The following is a 20,867-nucleotide window of genomic DNA, read 5'->3' on the forward strand; positions in this document are numbered from 1 at the left end:
TGAGTCCCTTGGGGCACTCCTGGGTCCCTCCCACACTCCTGTGTCCCTTGGGGCACTCCTGGGTCCCCCTCCCATTGCTCCTATTGGGGTGTCCCCCCCCCCGCGTCCCCTCAATGGAACCTCCCACCCCCCCCCCCCCAGCACCCCCCAGTTCCAGCGGCCGGAACCCCCGTCTCTATGATCTCAGGGTGCTGATCCAGGGGGCACCCAAGGGTGCTGGTGCTGATCCAGAGGACACCCAAGGGTGCTGGTGCTGGGCTGGGTGCTGGTGCTGATCCAGAGCACACCCAAGGGTGCTGGTGCTGATCCAGAGGACACCCAAGGGTGCTGGTGCTGATCTGTGGGCACCCAAGGGTGCTGGTGCTGGATGGGACCCCCGGTGCTGGGCGCCATGAAGCGGGTGCTGCTGCTGCTGCTTGTGGTGCTGAGCGCCTGCTGGACCGCCCGCGGGAACTGGGACGGCTGCGGGTGAGGAACCCAGGAGTGCCCACAGGGACCCAGGAGTGCCCCGAGGGACCCGGGAGTGAAGGAGGGACCCAGGAGTGCCCCAAGGGACCCAGGAGTGCCCCAAGGGACCCAGGAGTTCAAGAGGGACCCAGGAGTGCCCCAAGGGACCCAGGAGTGTGGGAGGGACCCAGGAGTGTCCCAAGGGACCCAGGAGTGAAGGAGGGACCCAGGAGTGCCCCAAGGGACCCAGGAGTGCCCCAATGGACACAGGAGTGAAGGAGGGACCCAAGAGTGCCCCAAGGGACACAGGAGTGAAGGAGGGACCCAGGAGTGCCCCAAGGGACCCGGGAGTGAATGAGGGACCCAGGAGTGCCCCAAGGGACACAGGAGTGCCCCAGGGACCCGGGAATGAAGGAGGGACCCAGGAGTGCCCCAAGGGACCCAGGAGTTCAGGAGGGACCCAAGAGTGCCCCAAGGGACACAGGAGTGAAGGAGGGACCCAGGAGTGCCCCAAGGGACACAGGAGTGAAGGAGGGACCCAGGAGTGCCCCAAGGGACCCAGGAGTGTGGGAGGGACCCAGGAGTGCCCCAAGGGACCCAGGAGTTCAGGAGGGACCCAGGAGTGCCCCAAGGGACCCAGGAGTGTGGGAGGGACCCAGGAGTGCCCCAAGGGACACAGGAGTTTGGGAGGGACCCAGGAGTGCCCCAAGGGACCCAGGAGTGTGGGAGGGACCCAGGAGTGCCCCAAGGGACCCAGGAGTGTGGGAGGGACCCAGGAGTGCCCCAAGGGACACAGGAGTGAAGGAGGGACCCAAGAGTGCCCCAAGGGACACAGGAGTGAAGGAGGGACCCAAGAGTGCCCCAAGGGACACAGGAGTGAAGGAGGGACCCAGGAGTACCCCAAGGGACCCACGAGTGCCCCAAGGGACACAGGAGTTCAGAGAAGGGACCCAGGAGTGCCCCAAGGGACCTGGGAGTGAAGGAGGGACCCAGGAGTGCCCCAAGGGATACAGGAGTTTGGGAGGGACCCAGGAGTGCCCCAAGGGACCCAGGAGTGAAGGAGGGACACAGGAGTGCCCCAAGGGACACAGGAGTTTGGGAGGGACCCAGGAGTGCCCCAAGGGACACAGGAGTTCAGGAGGGACCCAGGGGTTCGGGAGGGACCCAGGAGTGCCCCAAGGGACACAGGAGTGAAGGAGGGACCCAGGAGTTCGGGAAAGACCCAGGAGTGCCCCAAGGGACACAGGAGTGTGGGAGGGACCCAGGAGTGCCCCAAGGGCCCCAGGAGTCCTCCTCAACCAATCACCGTTGCCGATTCCCTCGCAGGACCTGCGGGCAGCGCCCCCTGGCGTCGTACTACGGCTGGTCACGTGTGGTGGGCGGTAGCTCCGCCCAACAGGGGGCGTGGCCTTGGATCGTCAGCATCCAGGACCCCTGGAGCGAGGGGACGGGTCACGTGTGCGGGGGGTCGCTCATCAGCGCCCAATGGGTGCTCACGGCCGCCCATTGCTTCGTGAAGGTGGACCCCAGGTAGGGGGCGGGGCTTGAATGAGCCCGGTCAGCGATTGGATGGGAGACCCTATAGATACAGCCATAGCACCCTGGGCTGGGAAGCTAAGCAGGGTCAGCCCCGGTCAGAGCTTGGATGGGAGACCCTATAGATCCAGCCATAGCACCTTGGTCTGGGAAGCTAAGCAGGGTCCGCCCCGGTCAGTGCTTGGATGGGAGACCATGAAGCCCAATGAGACCTGGGGTGGGGTATGAGGGTGGTCAGTGGGTCATTGGGTTTAGTTCAGACACTATCAGGATATACTAGGGGATCATCTCCATATAGATATTATATATACAGCCATATCTGGGAAGCTAAGCAGGGTCGGCCCCGGTCAGCGCTTGGATGGGAGACCTTATATATACACACATAGCACCCTGCTCTGGGAAGCTAAGCAGGGTCGGCCCCGGTCAGTGCTTGGATGGGAGACCTGATATATATACATATATATATATGCATATACAGCCGTAGCACCCTGAGAGCACCTAGTCTAATGTGATATGGGAAGCTAAGCAGGGTCGGCCCCGGTCAGCGCTTGGATGGGAGACCTTATAGATAAAGCTATAGCACCCTGGTCTGGGAAGCTAAGCAGGGTCGGCCCCGGTCATCGCTTGGATGGGAGACCCTATAGATACAGCCATAGCACCCTGGTCTGGGAAGCTAAGCAGGGTCAGCCCCGGTCAGCGCTTGGATGGGAGACCTTGTATATACAGTCATAGCACCCTGGTCTGGGAAGCTAAGCAGGGTCAGCCCCGGTCAGCGCTTGGATGGGAGACCTTGTATATACAGTCATAGAACCCTGGTCTGGGAAGCTAAGCAGGGTCGGCCCCGGTCAGTGCTTGAATGGGAGACCTTGTATATACAGCCATAGAACCCTGGTCTGGGAAGCTAAGCAGGGTCGGCCCCGGTCAGTGCTTGGATGGGAGACCATGAAGCCCAATGGGACCTGGGGTGGGGTATGAGGGTGGTCAGTGGGTCATTGGGTTTAGTTCGGACACTATCAGGATATACTAGGGGATCATCTCCATATAGATATTATATATACAGCCATATCTGGGAAGCTAAGCAGGGTCGGCCCCGGTCAGCGCTTGGATGGGAGGCCTGATATATACACATATATATATATGTATATACAGCCGTAGCACCCTGAGAGCACCTAGTCTAATGAGCTATGGGAAGCTAAGCAGGGTCGGCCCCGGTCAGTGCTTGGATGGGAGACCTTGTAGATACAGTCATAGCACCCTGCTCTGGGAAGCTAAGCAGAGTCGGCCCCGGTCAGTGCTTGGATGGGAGACCTTATGGATACAGCCATAGCACTCTGGTCTGGGAAGCTAAGCAGGGTCGGCCCCGGTCAGCGCTTGGATGGGAGACCATGAAGCCCAATGAGACCTGGGGTGGGATATGGGGGTGGTCAGTGGGTCATTCATTGGGTTTAGTTCAGACACTACCAGGATATACTAGGGGATCATCTCCATATAGATATTGTATATACAGCCATATCTGGGAAGCTAAGCAGGGTCGGCCCCGGTCAGCGCTTGGATGGGAGACCTTATATATACACACATAGCACCCTGGTCTGGGAAGCTAAGCAGGGTCCGCCCCGGTCAGTACTTGGATGGGAGACCGGATATATATACATATATATATATGTATATACAGCCATAGCACCCTGAGAGCACCTAGTCTAATGAGCTATGGGAAGCTAAGCAGGGTCGGCCCCGGTCAGTGCTTGGATGGGAGACCTTGTATATACAGCCATAGAACCCTGGTCTGGGAAGCTAAGCAGGGTCGGCCCCGGTCAGTGCTTGGATGGGAGACCTTGTATATACAGCCATAGAACCCTGGTCTGGGAAGCTAAGCAGGGTCGGCCCCGGTCAGTGCTTGGATGGGAGACCTTATATGCATATATATATATTTATGTGTAATATATTTATATATATACATATACAGCCATAGCACCCTGAGAGCATCCAGTCTAATGTGATATGGGAAGCTAAGCAGGGTCGGCCCCGGTCAGCGCTTGGATGGGAGACCTTATAGATACAGTCATAGCACCCTGGTCTGGGAAGCTAAGCAGGGTCGGCCCCGGTCATCGCTTGGATGGGAGACCTTGTATATACAGTCATAGAACCCTGGTCTGGGAAGCTAAGCAGGGTCGGCCCCGGTCAGTGCTTGGATGGGAGACCTTGTATATACAGCCATAGAACCCTGGTCTGTGAAGCTAAGCAGGGTCGGCCCCGGTCAGTGCTTGGATGGGAGACCTTGTATATACAGCCATAGAACCCTGGTCTGTGAAGCTAAGCAGGGTCGGCCCCGGTCACCACTTGGATGGGAGACCATGAATCCCAATGTGGTCACTTACAAGGTCCTATTGTCCCGGTTCCCAGGGACATCCCATCGTGGCGCGTGGTTCTTGGGGCCACCAACTTGGTCCACCCGGGCTACCAAGCCCAATTGCGGCTGGTTCGCCGCCTGCTGGTCCACGAGCGCTACGACAACGTGACGCAGCGCAACGACATCGCGCTGCTGGAGCTGGACCGGCCCGTGCGCTGCGACTATTACGTTCAATTGGCCTGCGTGGCCCAGCCGGGGCTACGGGTGGCCGAGCTGGGGCCCTGCTATGTCAGCGGTTGGGGGGCCACCGAGGCTAGAGGTGAGGTTGCCCCCCCCCCTTCCCCAGCCCTTTAAGCTGAACTGTGGGGTCACTTGGGGCACTCCTGGGTCCCTTGGGGCACTCCTGGGTCTGTCCCAAGCTCCTGGGTACCTTGGGGCACTCCTGGGTCCCTCCCGACCTCCTGGGTCCCTCCCAACCTCCTGGGTCCCTTAGGGCACTCCTGGGTCCCTCCCGACCTCCTGGGTTCCTTGGGGCACTCCTGGGTCCCTCCTGAACTCCTGGGTCCCTTGGGGCACTCCTGGGTCCCTCCCAAAATCCTGGGTCCCTCCCGAGCTCCTGGGTCCCTTGGGGCACTCCTGGGTCCCTCTCGACCTCCTGGTTTCCTTGGGGCACTCCTGGGTCCCTCCCGACCTCCTGGTTTCCTTGGGGCACTCCTGGGTCCCTCCCGAACTCCTGGGTCCCTTGGGGCACTCCTGGGTCCCTTACCCGAACTCCTGGGTTCCTTGGGGCACTCCTGGGTCCCTCCCAACCTCCTGGGTCCCTTAGGGCACTCCTGGGTCCCTCCCGACCTCCTGGGTTCCTTGGGGCACTCCTGGGTCCCTCCTGAACTCCTGGGTCCCTTGGGGCACTCCTGGGTCCCTCCTGAACTCCTGGGTCCTTTGGGGCACTCCTGGGTCCCTCCCAAAATCCTGGGTCCCTCCCGACCTCCTGGTTTCCTTGGGGCACTCCTGGGTCCCTCCCGAACTCCTGGGTCCCTTACCCGAACTCCTGGGTCCCTTGGGGCACTCCTGGGTCCCTTACCCGAACTCCTGGGTCCCTCCTGAACTCCTGGGTCCCTTCCCTGAACTCCTGGGTCCCCCACTATAATCCCCTCTCCCGAACTCCTGGGTCCCTTGGGGCACTCCTGGGTCCCCCACTATAATCCCCTCTCCCAAACTCCTGGGTCCCTCCCGAACTCCTGGGTCCCCCACTATAATCCCCTCTCCCGAACTCCTGGGTCCCTTGGGGCACTCCTGGGTCCCCCACTATAATCCCCTCTCCCAAACTCCTGGGTCCCTCCCGAACTCCTGGGTCCCCCACTATAATCCCTTCCCCGAACTCCTGGGTCCCTCCCGAACTCCTGGGTCCCTCTCCCGAACTCCTGGGTCCCCTCTCCCCATTCTATCGCCCCAGTACCCCCCACCCTTCCCAGTCCCATCCCAGTGCCCCCTCTTGAACTCCTGGGTCCCTTTCCTGACCTCCTCTGTCCCCTGGGGCACTCCGGGGTCCCTTGGGGCACTCCTGTGTCCCCTGGGGCACTCCTGGGTCCCTCCCGAACTCCTGGGTCCCGTTCTGGCAGCGTCGGGGGGCACGTCCGTCCTGCAGGAGGCGCCGGTGCAGCTGATCGACCTGGGGCTGTGCAACAGCACCATGTGGTACCGGGGGGCCGTGCACCCCCACAACCTGTGCGCCGGGTACCCCCAGGGGGGCATCGACACCTGCCAGGTACGGGGAGGGACCCAGGAGTGCCCCATGGGACCCAGGAGTGCCCCAGGGGAGCTGGGAGGGACCCAAGGGAGCTGGGAGGTCGGGAGGGGGACCCAGGAGTTCGGGGGGCCGTGCACCCCCACAACCTGTGCGCAGGGTACCCCCAGGGGGGCATCGACACCTGCCAGGTACGGGGTGGGACCCAGGAGTGCCCCAGGGGACCCAGGAGTTCGGGAGGGGGACCTAGGACGGACCCAAGGGAGCCAGGAGGTCAGGAGGGACCCAGGAGTGCCCCAAGGGAGATAGGAGTTTGGGAGAGGGGATTATAGTGGGGGACCCAGGAGTTCAGGAGGGACCCAGGAGTTCGGGAGGGGGACCCAGGAGTTCGGGAGGGGGACCCAGGAGTGCCCCAAGGGACACAGGAGGGACCCAAGGGACACAGGAGGTTGGGAGAGGGACCCAGGAGTTCAGGAGAGGGACCCAGGTCCTGGGGTGCGATGGGAAAGGCGGAGTAGTAGGGGGTATAATGGGGAGAGGGGACCCAGGAGTGCCCCAAGGGACTCAGGAGTTCGGGGAAGGGATTATAGTGGGGGACCCAGGAGTTCGGGAGGGACCCAGGAGTTCGGGAGAGGGGATTATAGTGGGGGACCTAGGAGTTCGGGGGGCCGTGCACCCCCACAACCTGTGCGCAGGGTACCCCCAGGGGGGCATCGACACCTGCCAGGTACAGGGAGGGGGGTGGGGAGGGACCCAGGAGTGCCCCAGGGGACCCAGGAGTTCGGGAGGGGGACCTAGGAGGGACCCAAGGGACACAGGAGGGACCTAAGGGACCCAGGAGTTCGGGAGAGGGCGCTAGGGTGGGACTTGGAAGGGTGGGGGGTACTGGGGGGATAGGATGGGGAGAGGGGACCCAGGAGTGCAGGAGGGACCCAGGAGTTCGGGAGGGACCCAGGAGTGCCCCAAGGGAGCCAGGAGTGCCCCAGGGGAGCTGGGAGTTCGGGAGGGACCCAGGAGTTCGGGGGGCCGTGCACCCCCACAACCTGTGCACTGGGTACCCCCAGGGGGGCATTGACACCTGCCAGGTACGGGGAGGGACCCAGGAGTGCCCCAGAGGACCCAGGAGTGCCCCAAGGGACCCAGGAGTTCGGGAGGGGGACCTAGGAGGGACCCAAGGGACCCAGGAGTTCGGGAGGGGGCGCTGGGGTGGGACTGGGAAGGGTGGGGGGTACTGGGGGGATAGAATGGGGAGAGGGGACCCAGGAGTGCAGGAGGGACCCAGGAGTTCGGGAGGGACCCAGGAGTGCCCCAAGGGACCCAGGAGTTCAGGGAAGGGATTATAGTGGGGGACCCAGGAGTTCAGGAGGGACCCAGGAGTTCGAGACAGGGGATTATAGTGGGGGACCCAGGAGTGCCCCAAGGGAGCCAGCAGGTCAGGAGGGACCCAGGAGTGCCCCAAGTGACACAGGAGGTCAGGAGGGACCCAGGAGTGCCCCAAGGGAGTCAGGAGGGACCCAGGAGTTCGGGAGGGACCCAGGAGTTCGGGAGAGGGGATTATAGTGGGGGACCCAGTAGTTCGGGAGGGACCCAGGAGTTCGGGGAATGGATTATAGTGGGGGACCCAAGAATTCGGGAGGGACCCAGGAGTGCCCCAAGGCACCCAGTATTACAGGAGGGACCCAGGCGTTCGGCATCACCCCCTCCCCTCCCCTCCCCTCCCCTCCAGGGTGACAGCGGCGGCCCATTGGTTTGCCAATCCCCCTACGGCTCCTTCTATTGGCTGGTGGGCGTGACGAGCTGGGGGCGGGGCTGCGCCAGAGCGAGGCGCCCGGGCATCTACACCGCGACCCAGGCGTTCTACCCGTGGATCCTGCGGCAGATGGGGCTGCCCCCCCGCGTGGGCGGGGCCACGGCCCCCCCGCAGCCCACGGGCACGGCCGGGCCCCACGGGATCTATGGGGGGCAGAGCGGAGCGGGCTCGGAGCCCTTTGCGCTGCGGAAGCTGCTGGAGCTGCTGCGGGGGCTGCAGGAGCTGCTGGGGGGGCGGGGGGAATGAGCGGAGCTGGATCCCGGATCGGGACTCGGGATCCGGGATCGGGATCCGGAGCCGGGATCGGGATGGGTCCAATTAATGGTGGTGTTAATGAGCGCTTGGAATAAATGGGGCGTTCTGGCAATGGACGAGTTTTGTTTAGGGGTTGGGAGGGACCCAGGAGTTCGGGAGGGACCCAGCACTTCGGGAGGGACCCAGGAGTTCGGGAGGGACCCAGGAGTTCGGGGAAGAGATTATAGTGGGGGACCCAGGAGTTAAGGAGGGACCCAGGAGTTCGGGAGGGACCCAGGAGTTCGGGGAAGAGATTATAGTGGGGGACCCAGGAGTTAAGGAGGGACCCAGGAGTTCGGGGAAGGGATTATAGTGGAGGACCTAGGACTTCAGAAGGGACCCAGGAGTGCCCCAAGGGACCCAGGAGTTCGGGAGAGGAGAATATAGTAGGGGACCCAGGAGTTAAGGAGGGACCCAGGAGTTCAGGGAAGGGATTATAGTAGGGGACCCAGGAGTTCGGGAGGGACCCAGGAGTTCGGGGACTCCAGGAGCTGCTGGAGGGGCGGGGGGAATGAGCGGAGCTGGATCCGGATCGGGACTCTGGATCCGGGATCGGGATCGGGATGGGTCCAATTAATGGTGGTGTTAATGAGCGCTTGGAATAAATGGGGCGTTCTGGCAATGGACGAGTTTTGCTTGGGAGGGACCCAGGAGTGCCCCAAGGGAGCCAGGAGTTCGGGGAAGGGATTATAGTGGGGGACCCAGGAGTTCGGGAGGGACCCAGGAGTTCGGGAGGGACCCAGGAGTTCGGGGGCTCCAGGAGCTGCTGGGGGGGCGGGGGGAATGAGCGGAGCTGGATCCAGGAGCGGGATTCGGGATCCGGGATCGGGATCCGGAGCCGGGATCGGGATGGGTCCAATTAATGGTGGTGTTAATGAGCGCTTGGAATAAATGGGGCGTTCTGGCAATGGACGAGTTTTGTTTAGGGGTTGGGAGGGACCCAGGAGTTCGGGAGGGACCCAGCACTTCGGGAGGGACCCAGGAGTTCGGGAGGGACCCAGGAGTTCGGGGAAGAGATTATAGTGGGGGACCCAGGAGTTAAGGAGGGACCCAGGAGTTCGGGGAAGGGATTATAGTGGAGGACCTAGGACTTCAGAAGGGACCCAGGAGTGCCCCAAGGGACCCAGGAGTTCGGGAGAGGAGAATATAGTAGGGGACCCAGGAGTTAAGGAGGGACCCAGGAGTTCGGGGAAGGGATTATAGTAGGGGACCCAGGAGTTCGGGAGGGACCCAGGAGTTCGGGGACTCCAGGAGCTGCTGGAGGGGCGGGGGGAATGAGCGGAGCTGGATCCCGGAGCGGGACTCGGGATCCGGAGCCGGGATCGGGATGGGTCCAATTAATGGTGGTGTTAATGAGCGCTTGGAATAAATGGGGCGTTCTGGCAATGGACGAGTTTTGTTTAGGGGTTGGGAGGGACCCAGGAGTTCGGGAGGGACCCAGCACTTCGGGAGGGACCCAGGAGTTCGGGAGGGACCCAGGAGTTCGGGGAAGAGATTATAGTGGGGGACCCAGGAGTTAAGGAGGGACCCAGGAGTTCGGGAGGGACCCAGGAGTTCGGGGAAGAGATTATAGTGGGGGACCCAGGAGTTAAGGAGGGACCCAGGAGTTCGGGGAAGGGATTATAGTGGCGGACTCAGGACTTCAGAAGGGACCCAGGAGTTCGGGAGGGACCCAGGAGTGCCCCAAGGGACCCAGGAGTTCGGGAGAGGAGAATATAGTAGGGGACCCAGGAGTTAGGGAGGGACCCTGGAGTTCGGGGAAGGGATTATAGTGGGGGACCCAGGAGTTCGGGAGGGACCCAGGAGTTCGGGAAAGGGATTATAGTGGGGGACCCAGGCGTTCGGGAGGGAGGGAGGGAGGGAGCTGGTGGCCCTTAGGGGACCCAAGCGTCCGGGTCCCCCCGCACCGTGTATTTAGCGGCCACTGCGGCCACGCCCCCGCCTCTTAACCCCAAACCACGCCCCTTTCTCCTGATTGGCTCCCACTCGCGTAGCCCCGCCCCCTTTACCGCCTCTTTTCCGGGGTTGTTTTACGACACCTCCACGGCCGCGCTTTACGGCAGCGAGACACGCCGTGCGCTGGGTGAGTTTTGGGGGGATTTGGGGGGATTTTGGGGGTTTTTCGGGTCCCTATGGGGGTCTGTGGGTCTGGGGGGTCCCTAGAGGTCCCTATGGGGGTCTCTATGGGTCCCTATGGGGGCTTTCGTGGTCCATAGGTCCCTATGGGTCTCTATGGGGGTCCCTATAGGGGTCCCTATGGGGGTCTATGGGTCCCTATGAGGGTTTTGTGGGTCCCTATGTGGGTCCCTATGGGGCTTTTGGGGTCCCTACGGGGGTCTATGGGTCCCTATGTGGGTTTTGGGGTCCCTATGTGGGTCCCTATGGGGCTTTTGGGGTCCCTATGGGGGTCTATGGGTTCCTATGGGGGTTTTGGGGGTCCCTATGAGGGTCCCTATGGGACTTTTGAGGGTCCCTATGGGGGTCTATGGGTTCCTATGGGGGTTTGGGGGGTCCCTATGGGGGTCAATGGGTTCCTATGGGGGTTTTCGGGTCCCTATGGGGGTCCCTATGGGGCTTTTGGGGTCCCTATGGGGGTCTATGGTCCCTATGGGGGTCCCTATGGGGCTTTTGGGGGTCCCTATGGGGGTCTATGGGTCCCTATGTGGGTCCCTATGGGGGTCTATGGGTTCTTATGGGGGTTTTGGGGGTGCCTATGGGGGTCCCTATGGGGCTTTTGAGGGTCTATAGGTCCCTATGGGGGTCCCTATGGGGGTCTATGGGTCCCTATGAGGGTTTTGGGGGTCCCTATGTGGGTCCCTATGGGGCTTTTGGGGTCCCTATGGAGGTCTATGGGTCCCTATGTGGGTTTTGGGGTCCCTATGTGGGTCTCTATGGGGGTTTTGGGGGTCCCTATGGGTGTCTATGGGTTCCTATGGGGGTTTGGGGGGTCCCTATGGAGGTCTGTGTGTCCCTATGGGGCTTTTGGGGGTCCCTATGGGGGTCTGTGGGTACCTATGGGGCTTTTGGGGGTCCCTATGGGGGTCCCTATGGGGCTTTTTGGGTCCCTATGGGGGTCTATGGGTCCCTATGGGGGTCTATGGGTCCCTATGGGGGTTTTGGGGGTCCCTATGGGGGTCTATGGGTCCCTATGGGGATTTTGGGGTCCCTATGGGGGTCCCTATGGGGCTTTTGGGGTCCCTATGGGGGTCTATGGGTCCCTGTGGGGGTCCCTATGGGGCTTTTGGGGGTCCCTATGGGGGTCTATGGGTCCCTATGTGGGTCCCTATGGGGGTCTATGGGTTCTTATGGGGGTTTTGGGGGTGCCTATGGGGGTCCCTATGGGGCTTTTGAGGGTCTATAGGTCCCTATGGGGGTCCCTATGGAGGTCCCTATGGGGGTCTATGGGTTCCTATGGGGTTTTGGGGGTCCCTATGTGGGTCCCTATGGGGCTTTTGGGGTCCCTATGGGGGTCTATGGGTTCCTATGGGGGTTTTGGGGGTCCCTATGAGGGTCCCTATGGGACTTTTGGGGGTCCCTATGGGGGTCTATGGGTCCCTATGGGGGTTTTGGGGGTGCCTATGGGGCTTTTGGGGTCCCTATGGGGGTCTATGGGTCCCTATGGGGGTCCCTATGGGGCTTTTGAGGGTCCATAGGTCCCTATGGGGGTCCCTATGGGGGTCCCTATGGGGGTCCCTATGGGGCTTTTTGGGGTCCCTATGGGGGTCTATGGGTCCCTATGCGGGTCTACGGGTCTGGAGGTCCCTATGGGGGTCTATGGGCCTGGTGGGACCCTATGGGGCTCTATAGGTCCCTATGGGGTTCTATGGGTCGGGGGGGTCTCTATTGGGGTCTATGGGGCTCTGTGGGTCCCTATGGGGCTCTATGGGTCCCTATGGGGCTCTATTGGTCTGGGGGTCCCTATGGGGCTCTATGGGTATGGTGGGAGCCTATGGGACTCTATGGGTCCCTATGGGGCTCTATGGATCTGGGGGTCCCTATGGGGCCCTATGGGGGTCTGGGGGTCCCTATGGGGCTCTATGGGTCTGGTAGGAGCCTATGGGACTCTATGGGTCCCTATGGGACTCTATGGGTCCCTATGGGGCTCTATGGATCTGGGGGTCCCTATGGGTCCCTATGGGGCTCTATGGGTCCCTGTGGGGCTCTATGGGTCTGGGGGTCCCTATGGGGCTCTATGGGTCCCTATGGGGCTCTATGGGGGTCAATGGGTCTGGGGGTCCCTATGGGTCTTTATGGGACTCTATGGGTGTCTATGGGTCTGGGGGCTCCCTATGGGTCTTTGTGGGTGTCTATGGGTCTGGGGGCTCCCTATAGGTTCCTATGGGTGTCTATGGGTCTGGGGGTCCCTATGGGTCTTTATGGGACTCTATGGGTGTCTATGGGTCTGGGGGCTCCCTATGGGTCCCTATGGGAGTCTATGGGTCTGGGGTCTCCTCATGGGGTCTTGGGGGTCCAGGGCTTGAATTTTGGGGGTGTGCCCCCCATATTAACCCCATATGTGTGTGTCCCCCCCAAAGCAGCTTTAATGGCCAATCAGGACCCCCCAAAAAAGGAAGAGGACGAGGAAACCCCACAGGTAGCGCCACCTATAGGGCAGGAGGACCCACCAGCTCTATGGGGTTTTGGGGGGGTCCCTATGGGGGTCAGTGGGCTTTGGGGGGCCTATATGGGGGTCTCTGGGTCCCTATGGAGCTCTATGGGTCTTGGGCGTCCCTATGGGGGTCTATGGGTCTGGTGGGACCCCTATGGGTCCCTATGGGGCTCTATGGGTCCCTATGGGGGTCTATGGGTCCCTATGGGTCTTTATGGGGGTCTATGAGTGTCAATGGATCTGGGGGTCCCTATGGGGGTCTATGGGTCTGGTGGGACCCTATGGGTCCCTATGGGGGTCTACGGGTCTTGGGTGTCCCTATGGGGGTCTATGGGTCCCTATGGGTCTTTATGGGGCTCTATGGGTGTCAATGGATCTGGGGGTCACTATGGGGGTCTGTGGGTCTGGTGGGACCCTATGGGTCCCTATGGGGCTCTATGGGTCCCTATGGGGCTCTATGGGTCTGGGGATCCCTATGGGGGTCTATGGGTCCCTATGGGTCTTTATGGGGGTCTATGGGTGTCAATGGATCTGGGGGTCCCTATGGGGCTCTATGGGTCTGGGGATCCCTATGGGTCCCTATGGGTCTCTATGGGGCTCTATGGGTCCAGGGGTCTCTATGGGGCTCTATGGGTCCCCATGTGGGTCAGTGGGTTTTTAGGGAGTCCCTATGGGGGTCTATGGATCCCTATGGGGGTCAATGGGTTTGGGGGGGTCTATAGGGGGTCTATGGGTCTCTATGGGGTTCTATGGGTCCCTGTGGTGGGTCTATGGGTCTGGAGGGTCCCTATGGGGGTCTATGGGTCTGGGGGGGTCCCTATGGGGGTCAATGGCTCTATGGGTCCCTATGGGTCCCTATGGAAGTCTATGGGTCTGGGGGTGTCTCTATGGGTCCCTATGGGTCCCTATGGGTCTCTATGGGTCTGGGGGCTCCCATTGTGGCGCCCCCTATAGGATGGGACGACCCATTGCTTTTCCCATCCATAGACGTCAATGAGACCCACCTATCCCCGCCCTATAGGTGACGCCCCCTATAGGGCAGGAGGACCCATGGCTATTTCTATGCCCCATAGGAAAACAATGGCGACGATGATGAAGATGACGACGAAGATGAAGCCCAAGGGGGTCTCGGAATCCATAGGGCGCCCCCTATAGGGCGGGAGGACCCCCAAGTGATCCCGGGGGTGCTCTATATGCCTTGTCCCCCTATAGGATTCGGACCCCGTCAAGTTCGGGCCATGTTGAGACCCTATGGGGAGATCGGGAGGGTGTTCTTCCAACCGAGGGGTCAGCACCCATGGGTGGGGGTCAGCGTGCCCATGGGGGGGCAGGTTTGGGTCAAGTTTGGGGGGTTTTGGGGCATTTGGGGCGTTTTGAGGCGTTTTTGGGGTTCTATGGGTGTCAATGGGTTTTAGGGAGTCCCTATGGGGGTCTATGGGGGTCAATGGTTTTGGAGGGGTCTATAGGGGGTCTATGGGTCCCTATGGGGCTCTATGGGTCCCCATGTGGGTCAATGGGTTTTAGGGAGTCCCTATGGGGGTCTATGGGTCCCTATGGGGCTCTATGGGTCCCTGTGGGTATCAATGGGTCCCTATGGGGCTCTGTGGGTTTTGGGGGTCCCTATTGGGGTCTATGGGTGTCAATGGGTCTATGGGTCCCTGTGGGTCCCTATGGGGGTCAATAGTTTTGGGGGGTCTATAGGGGGTCTATGGGTCTCTATGGGTCTCTATTGGGGTCTATGGGTCTGGGGGGGTCCCTACGGGGGTCAATGGGTCTATGGGTCCCTGTGGGGGTCAATGGGTCCCTATGGGTATCAATGGGTCCCTATGGGGCTCTATGGGTTTTGGGGAGTCCCTATTGGAGTCTATGGGTGTCAATGGGTCTATGGGTCCCTGTGGGGCTCTATGGGTCCCTATGGGGGTCTATGAGGGTCATTGGTTTTGGGGGGTCTATGGGTCTCTATGGGTCTATGGGTCCCTATGGGGTTCTATGGGTCTGGGGGGTCCCTATGGGTCCCTATGGGTCCCTATGGGGGTCTATGGGTCTGGGGGGATATTTTGGGGCATTTTAGGGGGGTTTTGGGGTTCAAATGTGGGTCAGCACCCATGGGTGGGGGTCAAGGTGCCCATAGGGGTGTCCTGGGTGAAATTTGGGGTGATTTTGGGTGAAATTTTGGGGGTTTTGGGGCAGATTTTGGGGCCTTCTCAGAGGGTTTTTAGAGGCGCTATGGGGGGATATTTTGGGGCAATTTAGGGCGATTTTGGGGTCCAAATGTGGGGCAGCACCCATGGGTGGGGGTCAGGGTGCCCATAGGGGTGTCCTGGGTGAAATTTGGGGGGTTTGAGGGTGATTTTTGGGTGAAATTTGGGGGTTTTTGGGGCCTTCTCAGTGGGTTTTTGGAGGAGCTATGGGGGGATATTTTGGGGCAATTTAGGGAGATTTTGGGGTCCAAATGTGGGGCAGCACCCATGGGTGGGGGTTGGGGGACCCATAGCGGGGATTTTGGGGCGATTTTGGGTTTTTTTGGGGTGTTTTTAGGTGGAATTCAGTGAATTTTGGGTGGAATTTAGTGGATTTTTGGGTCTAGTGGATTTTTGGGCCTATTGGATTTTTTGGGCCTATTTAGCTGATTTTGGGCCTATTTAGTAGATTTTTGGAGCTATTTAATAGATTTTTGGGTCTATTTAAGTGTTTTGGGGCAAATTTGGGGGATTTGGGGTGAAATTCAGTGGATTTGGGGCAAAATTTAGTGAATTTTAGGTGGAAATTAGTGGATTTTTGGGCCTATTTGGGTGAATTTTTGGGCCTATTTGGGTTATTTTTGAGTCGATTTAGATGCATTTTGGGTCAATTTAGACCCATTTGGGGTCAATTTTTAGGTTTTTGGGGTCAACTTAGACGCATTTTGGGTCAATTTAGACCCATTTTGGGTCAATTTTAAGGCTTTTGGGTCAACTTAGATGCATTTTGGGTCAATTTAGACCCATTTTGGGCCAATTTTAAGGTTTTTGGGGCCAATTTAGACCCATTTTGGGTCAATTTTAAGGTTTTTAAGGTCGATTTAGATGCATTTTGGGTCGATTTAGATGCTTATTGGGCCAATTTAGACCCATTTTGGGTCAATTTTAAGGTTTTTGGGGTCAATTTAGACCCATTTTGGGTCAAATTTAAGGTATTTTGGGTCAACTTAGATGCATTTTGGGTCCATTTAGACCCATATTGGGTTGATTTAGATGCTTATTGGGTCAATTTAGACCCATTTTGGGCCAATTTTAAGGTATTTTGGGTCAACTTAGACGCATTTTGGGTCAATTTTAAGTTGTTTTGGGTCAATTTAGACCCATTTTGGGTTGATTTAGATGCTTATTGGGTCAATTTAGACCCATTTTGGGTCAATTTTAAGGCTTTTTGGGTCAACTTAGATGCATTTTGGGCCAATTTAGACCCATTTTGGGTCAATTTTAAGATATTTTGGGTCAACTTAGATGCATTTTGGGTCAATTTAGACCCATTTTGGGTCAATTTAGACCCATTTTGGGTCAATTTTAAGGTTTGTTGGGTCAACTTAGACGCATTTTGGGTCAATTTAGACGCATTTGGGTCAATTTAGACGCATTTTGGGCCGATTTAGACGCATTTTGGGTCAACTTCAAGGTTTTTTGGGTCGATTTAGACCCATTTTGGGTCAATTTAGACCTATTTTGGGTCAATTTAGATGCTTATTGGGTCAATTTAGACCCATTTTGGGTCAATTTTAAGGTTTTTTGGGTCGATCTAGACGTATTTTGGGTCAATTTAGACGCATTTGGGTCAATTTAGACGCATTTTGGGCCGATTTAGACGCATTTTGGGTCAACTTCAAGGTTTTTTGGATCGATCTAGACGCATTTTGGGTCAATTTAGACCCATTTTGAGCCAATTTTAAGGTTTTTGGGGCCAATTTAGACCAATTTTGGGTCAATTTTAAGGTGTTTTGGGTCAATTTAGACCCATTTTGGGTTGATTTAGATGCTTATTGGGTCAATTTAGACCCATTTTGGGTCAATTTTAAGGCTTTTTGGGTCAACTTAGATGCATTTTGGGCCAATTTAGACCCATTTTGGGTCAATTTTAAGGTATTTTGGGTCAACTTAGATGCATTTTGGGTCAATTTAGACCCATTTTGGGTCAATTTAGACCAATTTTGGGTCAATTTTAAAGTTTTTTGGGTCGATCTAGACGTATTTTGGGTCAATTTAGACGCATTTTGGGTCAATTTAGACGCATTTTGGGCCGATTTAGACCCATTTTGGGTCAACTTCAAGGTTTTTTGGGTCGATTTAGACCCATTTTGGGTCAATTTAGACCCATTTTGGGTCAATTTAGATGCTTATTGGGTCAATTTAGACCCATTTTGGGTCAATTTTAAGGTTTGTTGGGTCAACTTAGACGCATTTTGGGTCAATTTAGACGCATTTGGGTCAATTTAGACGCATTTGGGTCAATTTAGACGCATTTGGGTCAATTTAGACGCATTTTGGGCCGATTTAGACGCATTTTGGGTCAACTTCAAGGTTTTTTGGGTCGATTTAGACCCATTTTGGGTCAATTTAGACCCATTTTGGGTCAATTTAGATGCTTATTGGGTCAATTTAGACCAATTTTGGGTCAATTTTAAAGTTTTTTGGGTCGATCTAGACGTATTTTGGGTCAATTTAGACGCATTTGAGTCAATTTAGACGCATTTTGGGCCGATTTAGACGCATTTTGGGTCGATCTTGGCACATTTTGGGTCGATTCTCATGTTTTTTGGGTCGAATTCTCACCATTTTGGGCTTTTTCCCCCCCAGACGGCCGAGTCCGGCGCCGGCGCCGCCGCCCGCAGCCCCAGATCTGTGGGGCCGCCCCATATATCGAGGGCTGGGTGGAATTTCGGGACAAACGAGCGGCCAAACGAGCGGCCAAGATGCTCAATGGGGCCCCAATGAGCCCCCGGCCCCACAGCCCCTTCCGGCACCACCGCTGGAGCCTCAAGGTGAGCAGGACGCCTGGGTCCCTCTCCCGGACGCCTGGGTCCCTCCCCCGAACTCCTGGGTCCCTTTTTTGGGGGGAATTTTGGGTCATTTTGGGGGTTTATGGGGGTTAATTGGTGCTTATTTGGGGTCTCCCGGACGCCTGGGTCCCTCTCCCGAACTCCTGGGTCCCTTTCTGGGTTGTCCCTGCGTGGGAATTTGGGGTCACTTTGGGCTCATTTTGGGCTCTCCCGAACTCCTGGGTCCCTTATTTGAGGTCACCCGGACGCCTGAGTCCCTCTCCCGAACTCCTGGGTCCCTCCCTCGGACGCCTGGGTCCCTTTTATGGGGGGAATTTGGGGTCATTTTGGGGGTTTATGGGGGTTAATGGGTCCTTATTTGGGGTCTCCCGGACGCCTGGGTCCCTCTCCCGAACTCCTGGGTCCCTCTCCTGAACTCCTGGGTCCCTTTTCTGGGTGGTTCCTGGGGAGGGTCTGGGGTCACTTTGGGGTCATTTGGGGGTCACCCGGACGCCTGGGTCCCTCTCCCGAACTCCTGGGTCCCTTTCTGGGGTGTTCCTGGGAGGTATTTGGGGTCACTTTGGGCTCATTTTAGGGGGGTTTATGGGTCCCATTTCGGGGTCTCCCAGACATTGGGAGTCTCCCGGACGCCTGGGTCCCTCCCTCGGACGCCTGGGTCCCTTATTTGGGGTCTCCCGGACGCCTGGGTCCCTTTTCTGGGTGCTTCCTGGGGAGGGTCTAGGGTCACTTTGGGGTCATTTTGGGCTCTCCCGAACTCCTGGGTCCCTCTCCCGAACTCCTGGGTCCCTCTCCCGAACTCCTGGGTCCCTTTCCTGGGAGGATCTGGGAGGGATTTGGGCTCACATTGTGGGGATTTGGGGTCACTTTATGATCACCCGGACTCCTGGGTCCCTCACTGGTCCCTCCCGGATGCCTGGGTCCCTCCCCCGGACGCCTGGGTCCCTCTCCCGAACTCCTGGGTCCCTCCCCCAGGAGGGATTTGGGCTCACATTGTGGGGATTTGGGGTCACTTTATGATCACCCGGACTCCTGGGTCCCTCACTGGTCCCTCCCGGACGCCTGGGTCCCTCCCCCGGACGCCTGGGTCCCTTTCTGGGGTGTCCCTGGGAGGTATTTGGGGTCACTTAGGGCTCATTTTAGGGGGGTTTATGGGTCCCATTTCGGGGTCTCCCAGACATTGGGGTCTCCTGGACGCCTGGGTCCCTCCCCCGGACGCCTGGGTCCCTTATTTGGGGTCTCCCGGACGCCTGGGTCCCTTTTCTGGGTGCTTCCTGGGGAGGGTCTAGGGTCACTTTGGGGTCATTTTGGGCTCTCCCGAACTCCTGGGTCCCTCTCCCGAACTCCTGGGTCCCTCTCCCGAACTCCTGGGTCCCTCCCCCGGGAGGGATTTGGGCTCACATTGTGGGGATTTGGGGTCACTTTATGATCACCCGGACTCCTGGGTCCCTCACTGGTCCCTCCCGGACGCCTGGGTCCCTCCCCCGGACGCCTGGGTCCCTCTCCCGAACTCCTGGGTCCCTCCCCCGGGAGGGATTTGGGCTCACATTGTGGGGATTTGGGGTCACTTTATGATCACCCGGACTCCTGGGTCCCTCACTGGTCCCTCCCGGATGCCTGGGTCCCTCCCCCGAACTCCTGGGTCCCTCTCCCGAACTCCTGGGTCCCTTTCTGGGGTGTTCCTGGGAGGTATTTGGGGTCACTTTGGGCTCATTTTAGGGGGGTTTATGGGTCCCATTTCGGGGTCTCCCAGACATTGGGGTCTCCTGGACGCCTGGGTCCCTCCCCCGGACGCCTGGGTCCCTTATTTGGGGTCTCCCGGACGCCTGGGTCCCTTTTCTGGGTGCTTCCTGGGGAGGGTCTGGGGTCACTTTGGGGTCATTTGGGTGTCACCCGGACACCTGGGTCCCTCACTGCTCTCTCCCGGACGCCTGGGTCCCTCTCCCGAACTCCTGGGTCCCTCTCCCGAACTCCTGGGTCCCTTTTCTGGGTGGTTCCTGGGGAGGGTCTGGGGTCACTTTGGGGTCATTTGGGTGTCACCCGGACACCTGGGTCCCTCACTGCTCTCTCCCGGACGCCTGGGTCCCTCTCCCGAACTCCTGGGTCCCTCTCCCGAACTCCTGGGTCCCTTTTCTGGGTGGTTCCTGGGAAGGGTCTGGGGTCACTTTGGGGTCATTTGGGGGTCACCCGGACTCCTGGGTCCCTCACTGGTCCCTCCCGGACGCCTGGGTCCCTCCCCCGGACGCCTGGGTCCCCGTTTCCCCGCAGTACCTGCCCGGGTTCCGCTGGCCCCACCTGAGCGAACGTCTGAGCTACGAGCGCCAAGTTCAAGTTCAGCGGCTCCGGGCCGAGGTGGCTCAGGCCAAACGGGAGGGGGCGTTCCACACCCGCCCCCCCCCGAAAACCCCCCAAAATGACCCAAAATCCCCGGAATTCACCCCAAAATCAACCCCCCCAACTTGGGGCTTCACCCAACGAGCCACCGAGCAGGAAATTTGGGCCAAAAAAGCTCAACCCCCCCCCCAAAAACCCCCCAAGAGCCTCTTGGAAAAGGTGTTTGGGGGGAGGGGGTGAGGCTCCCGGACGCCTGGGTCCCTTTTTGGGGGGTCTGGCGGAGATTTTGGGTCATTTTCAGGGGTTTTATGGGGGTTAATGGGTCCCTTATTGGGGTCTCCCGGACGCCTGGGTCCCTTTTATGGGGGGATTTGGGGTCATTTTGGGGAGTTTATAGGGGTTAATGGGTCCCTTATTGGGAGTCTCCCAGATGCCTGGGTCCCTCTCCCGGACGCCTGGGTCCCCTTTTTGGGGGTCACCCGGACGCCTGGGTCCCTTTTGGGGGGCTCCCGGACACCTGGGTCCCTTATTTGGGGGGATTTGGGGTCATTTTGGGGGGTTTATGGGGGTTAATGGGTCCCTTATTGGGGGTCTCCCGGACGCCTGGGTCCCTTTTTGGGGGGATTTGGGGTCATTTTGGGGGCTTTATGGGTCCCTTATTGGGAATCTCCCGGACGCCTGGGTCTGTTTTTTGGGGGGTCTCCCGGATGCCTGGGT

At 58.8% G+C, this 20,867-nt stretch overlaps 1 protein-coding gene across 1 annotated transcript; it reads left to right on the plus strand.

Moving 5' to 3' along the window:
* Positions 1-391: 391 nt before the first annotated feature.
* On the plus strand, positions 392-20,670 carry LOC308051357 (uncharacterized protein; the record flags this gene model as incomplete). Its single annotated transcript, XM_080361738.1, has 10 exons — positions 392-468; positions 1,774-1,977; positions 4,384-4,649; positions 5,950-6,095; positions 7,801-8,096; positions 10,173-10,261; positions 12,714-12,772; positions 13,861-14,074; positions 17,617-17,801; positions 20,085-20,670. The coding sequence occupies 10 exons, from the start codon at positions 392-394 to the stop codon at positions 20,388-20,390; spliced, it is 1,842 nt and encodes a 613-aa protein (XP_080217864.1). The 3' UTR covers positions 20,391-20,670.
* Positions 20,671-20,867: the final 197 nt, after the last annotated feature.

Source organism: Nesoenas mayeri, assembly GCF_963082525.1.
Source record: "Nesoenas mayeri genome assembly, chromosome: 38".
Classification (NCBI taxonomy): domain Eukaryota; kingdom Metazoa; phylum Chordata; class Aves; order Columbiformes; family Columbidae; genus Nesoenas; species Nesoenas mayeri.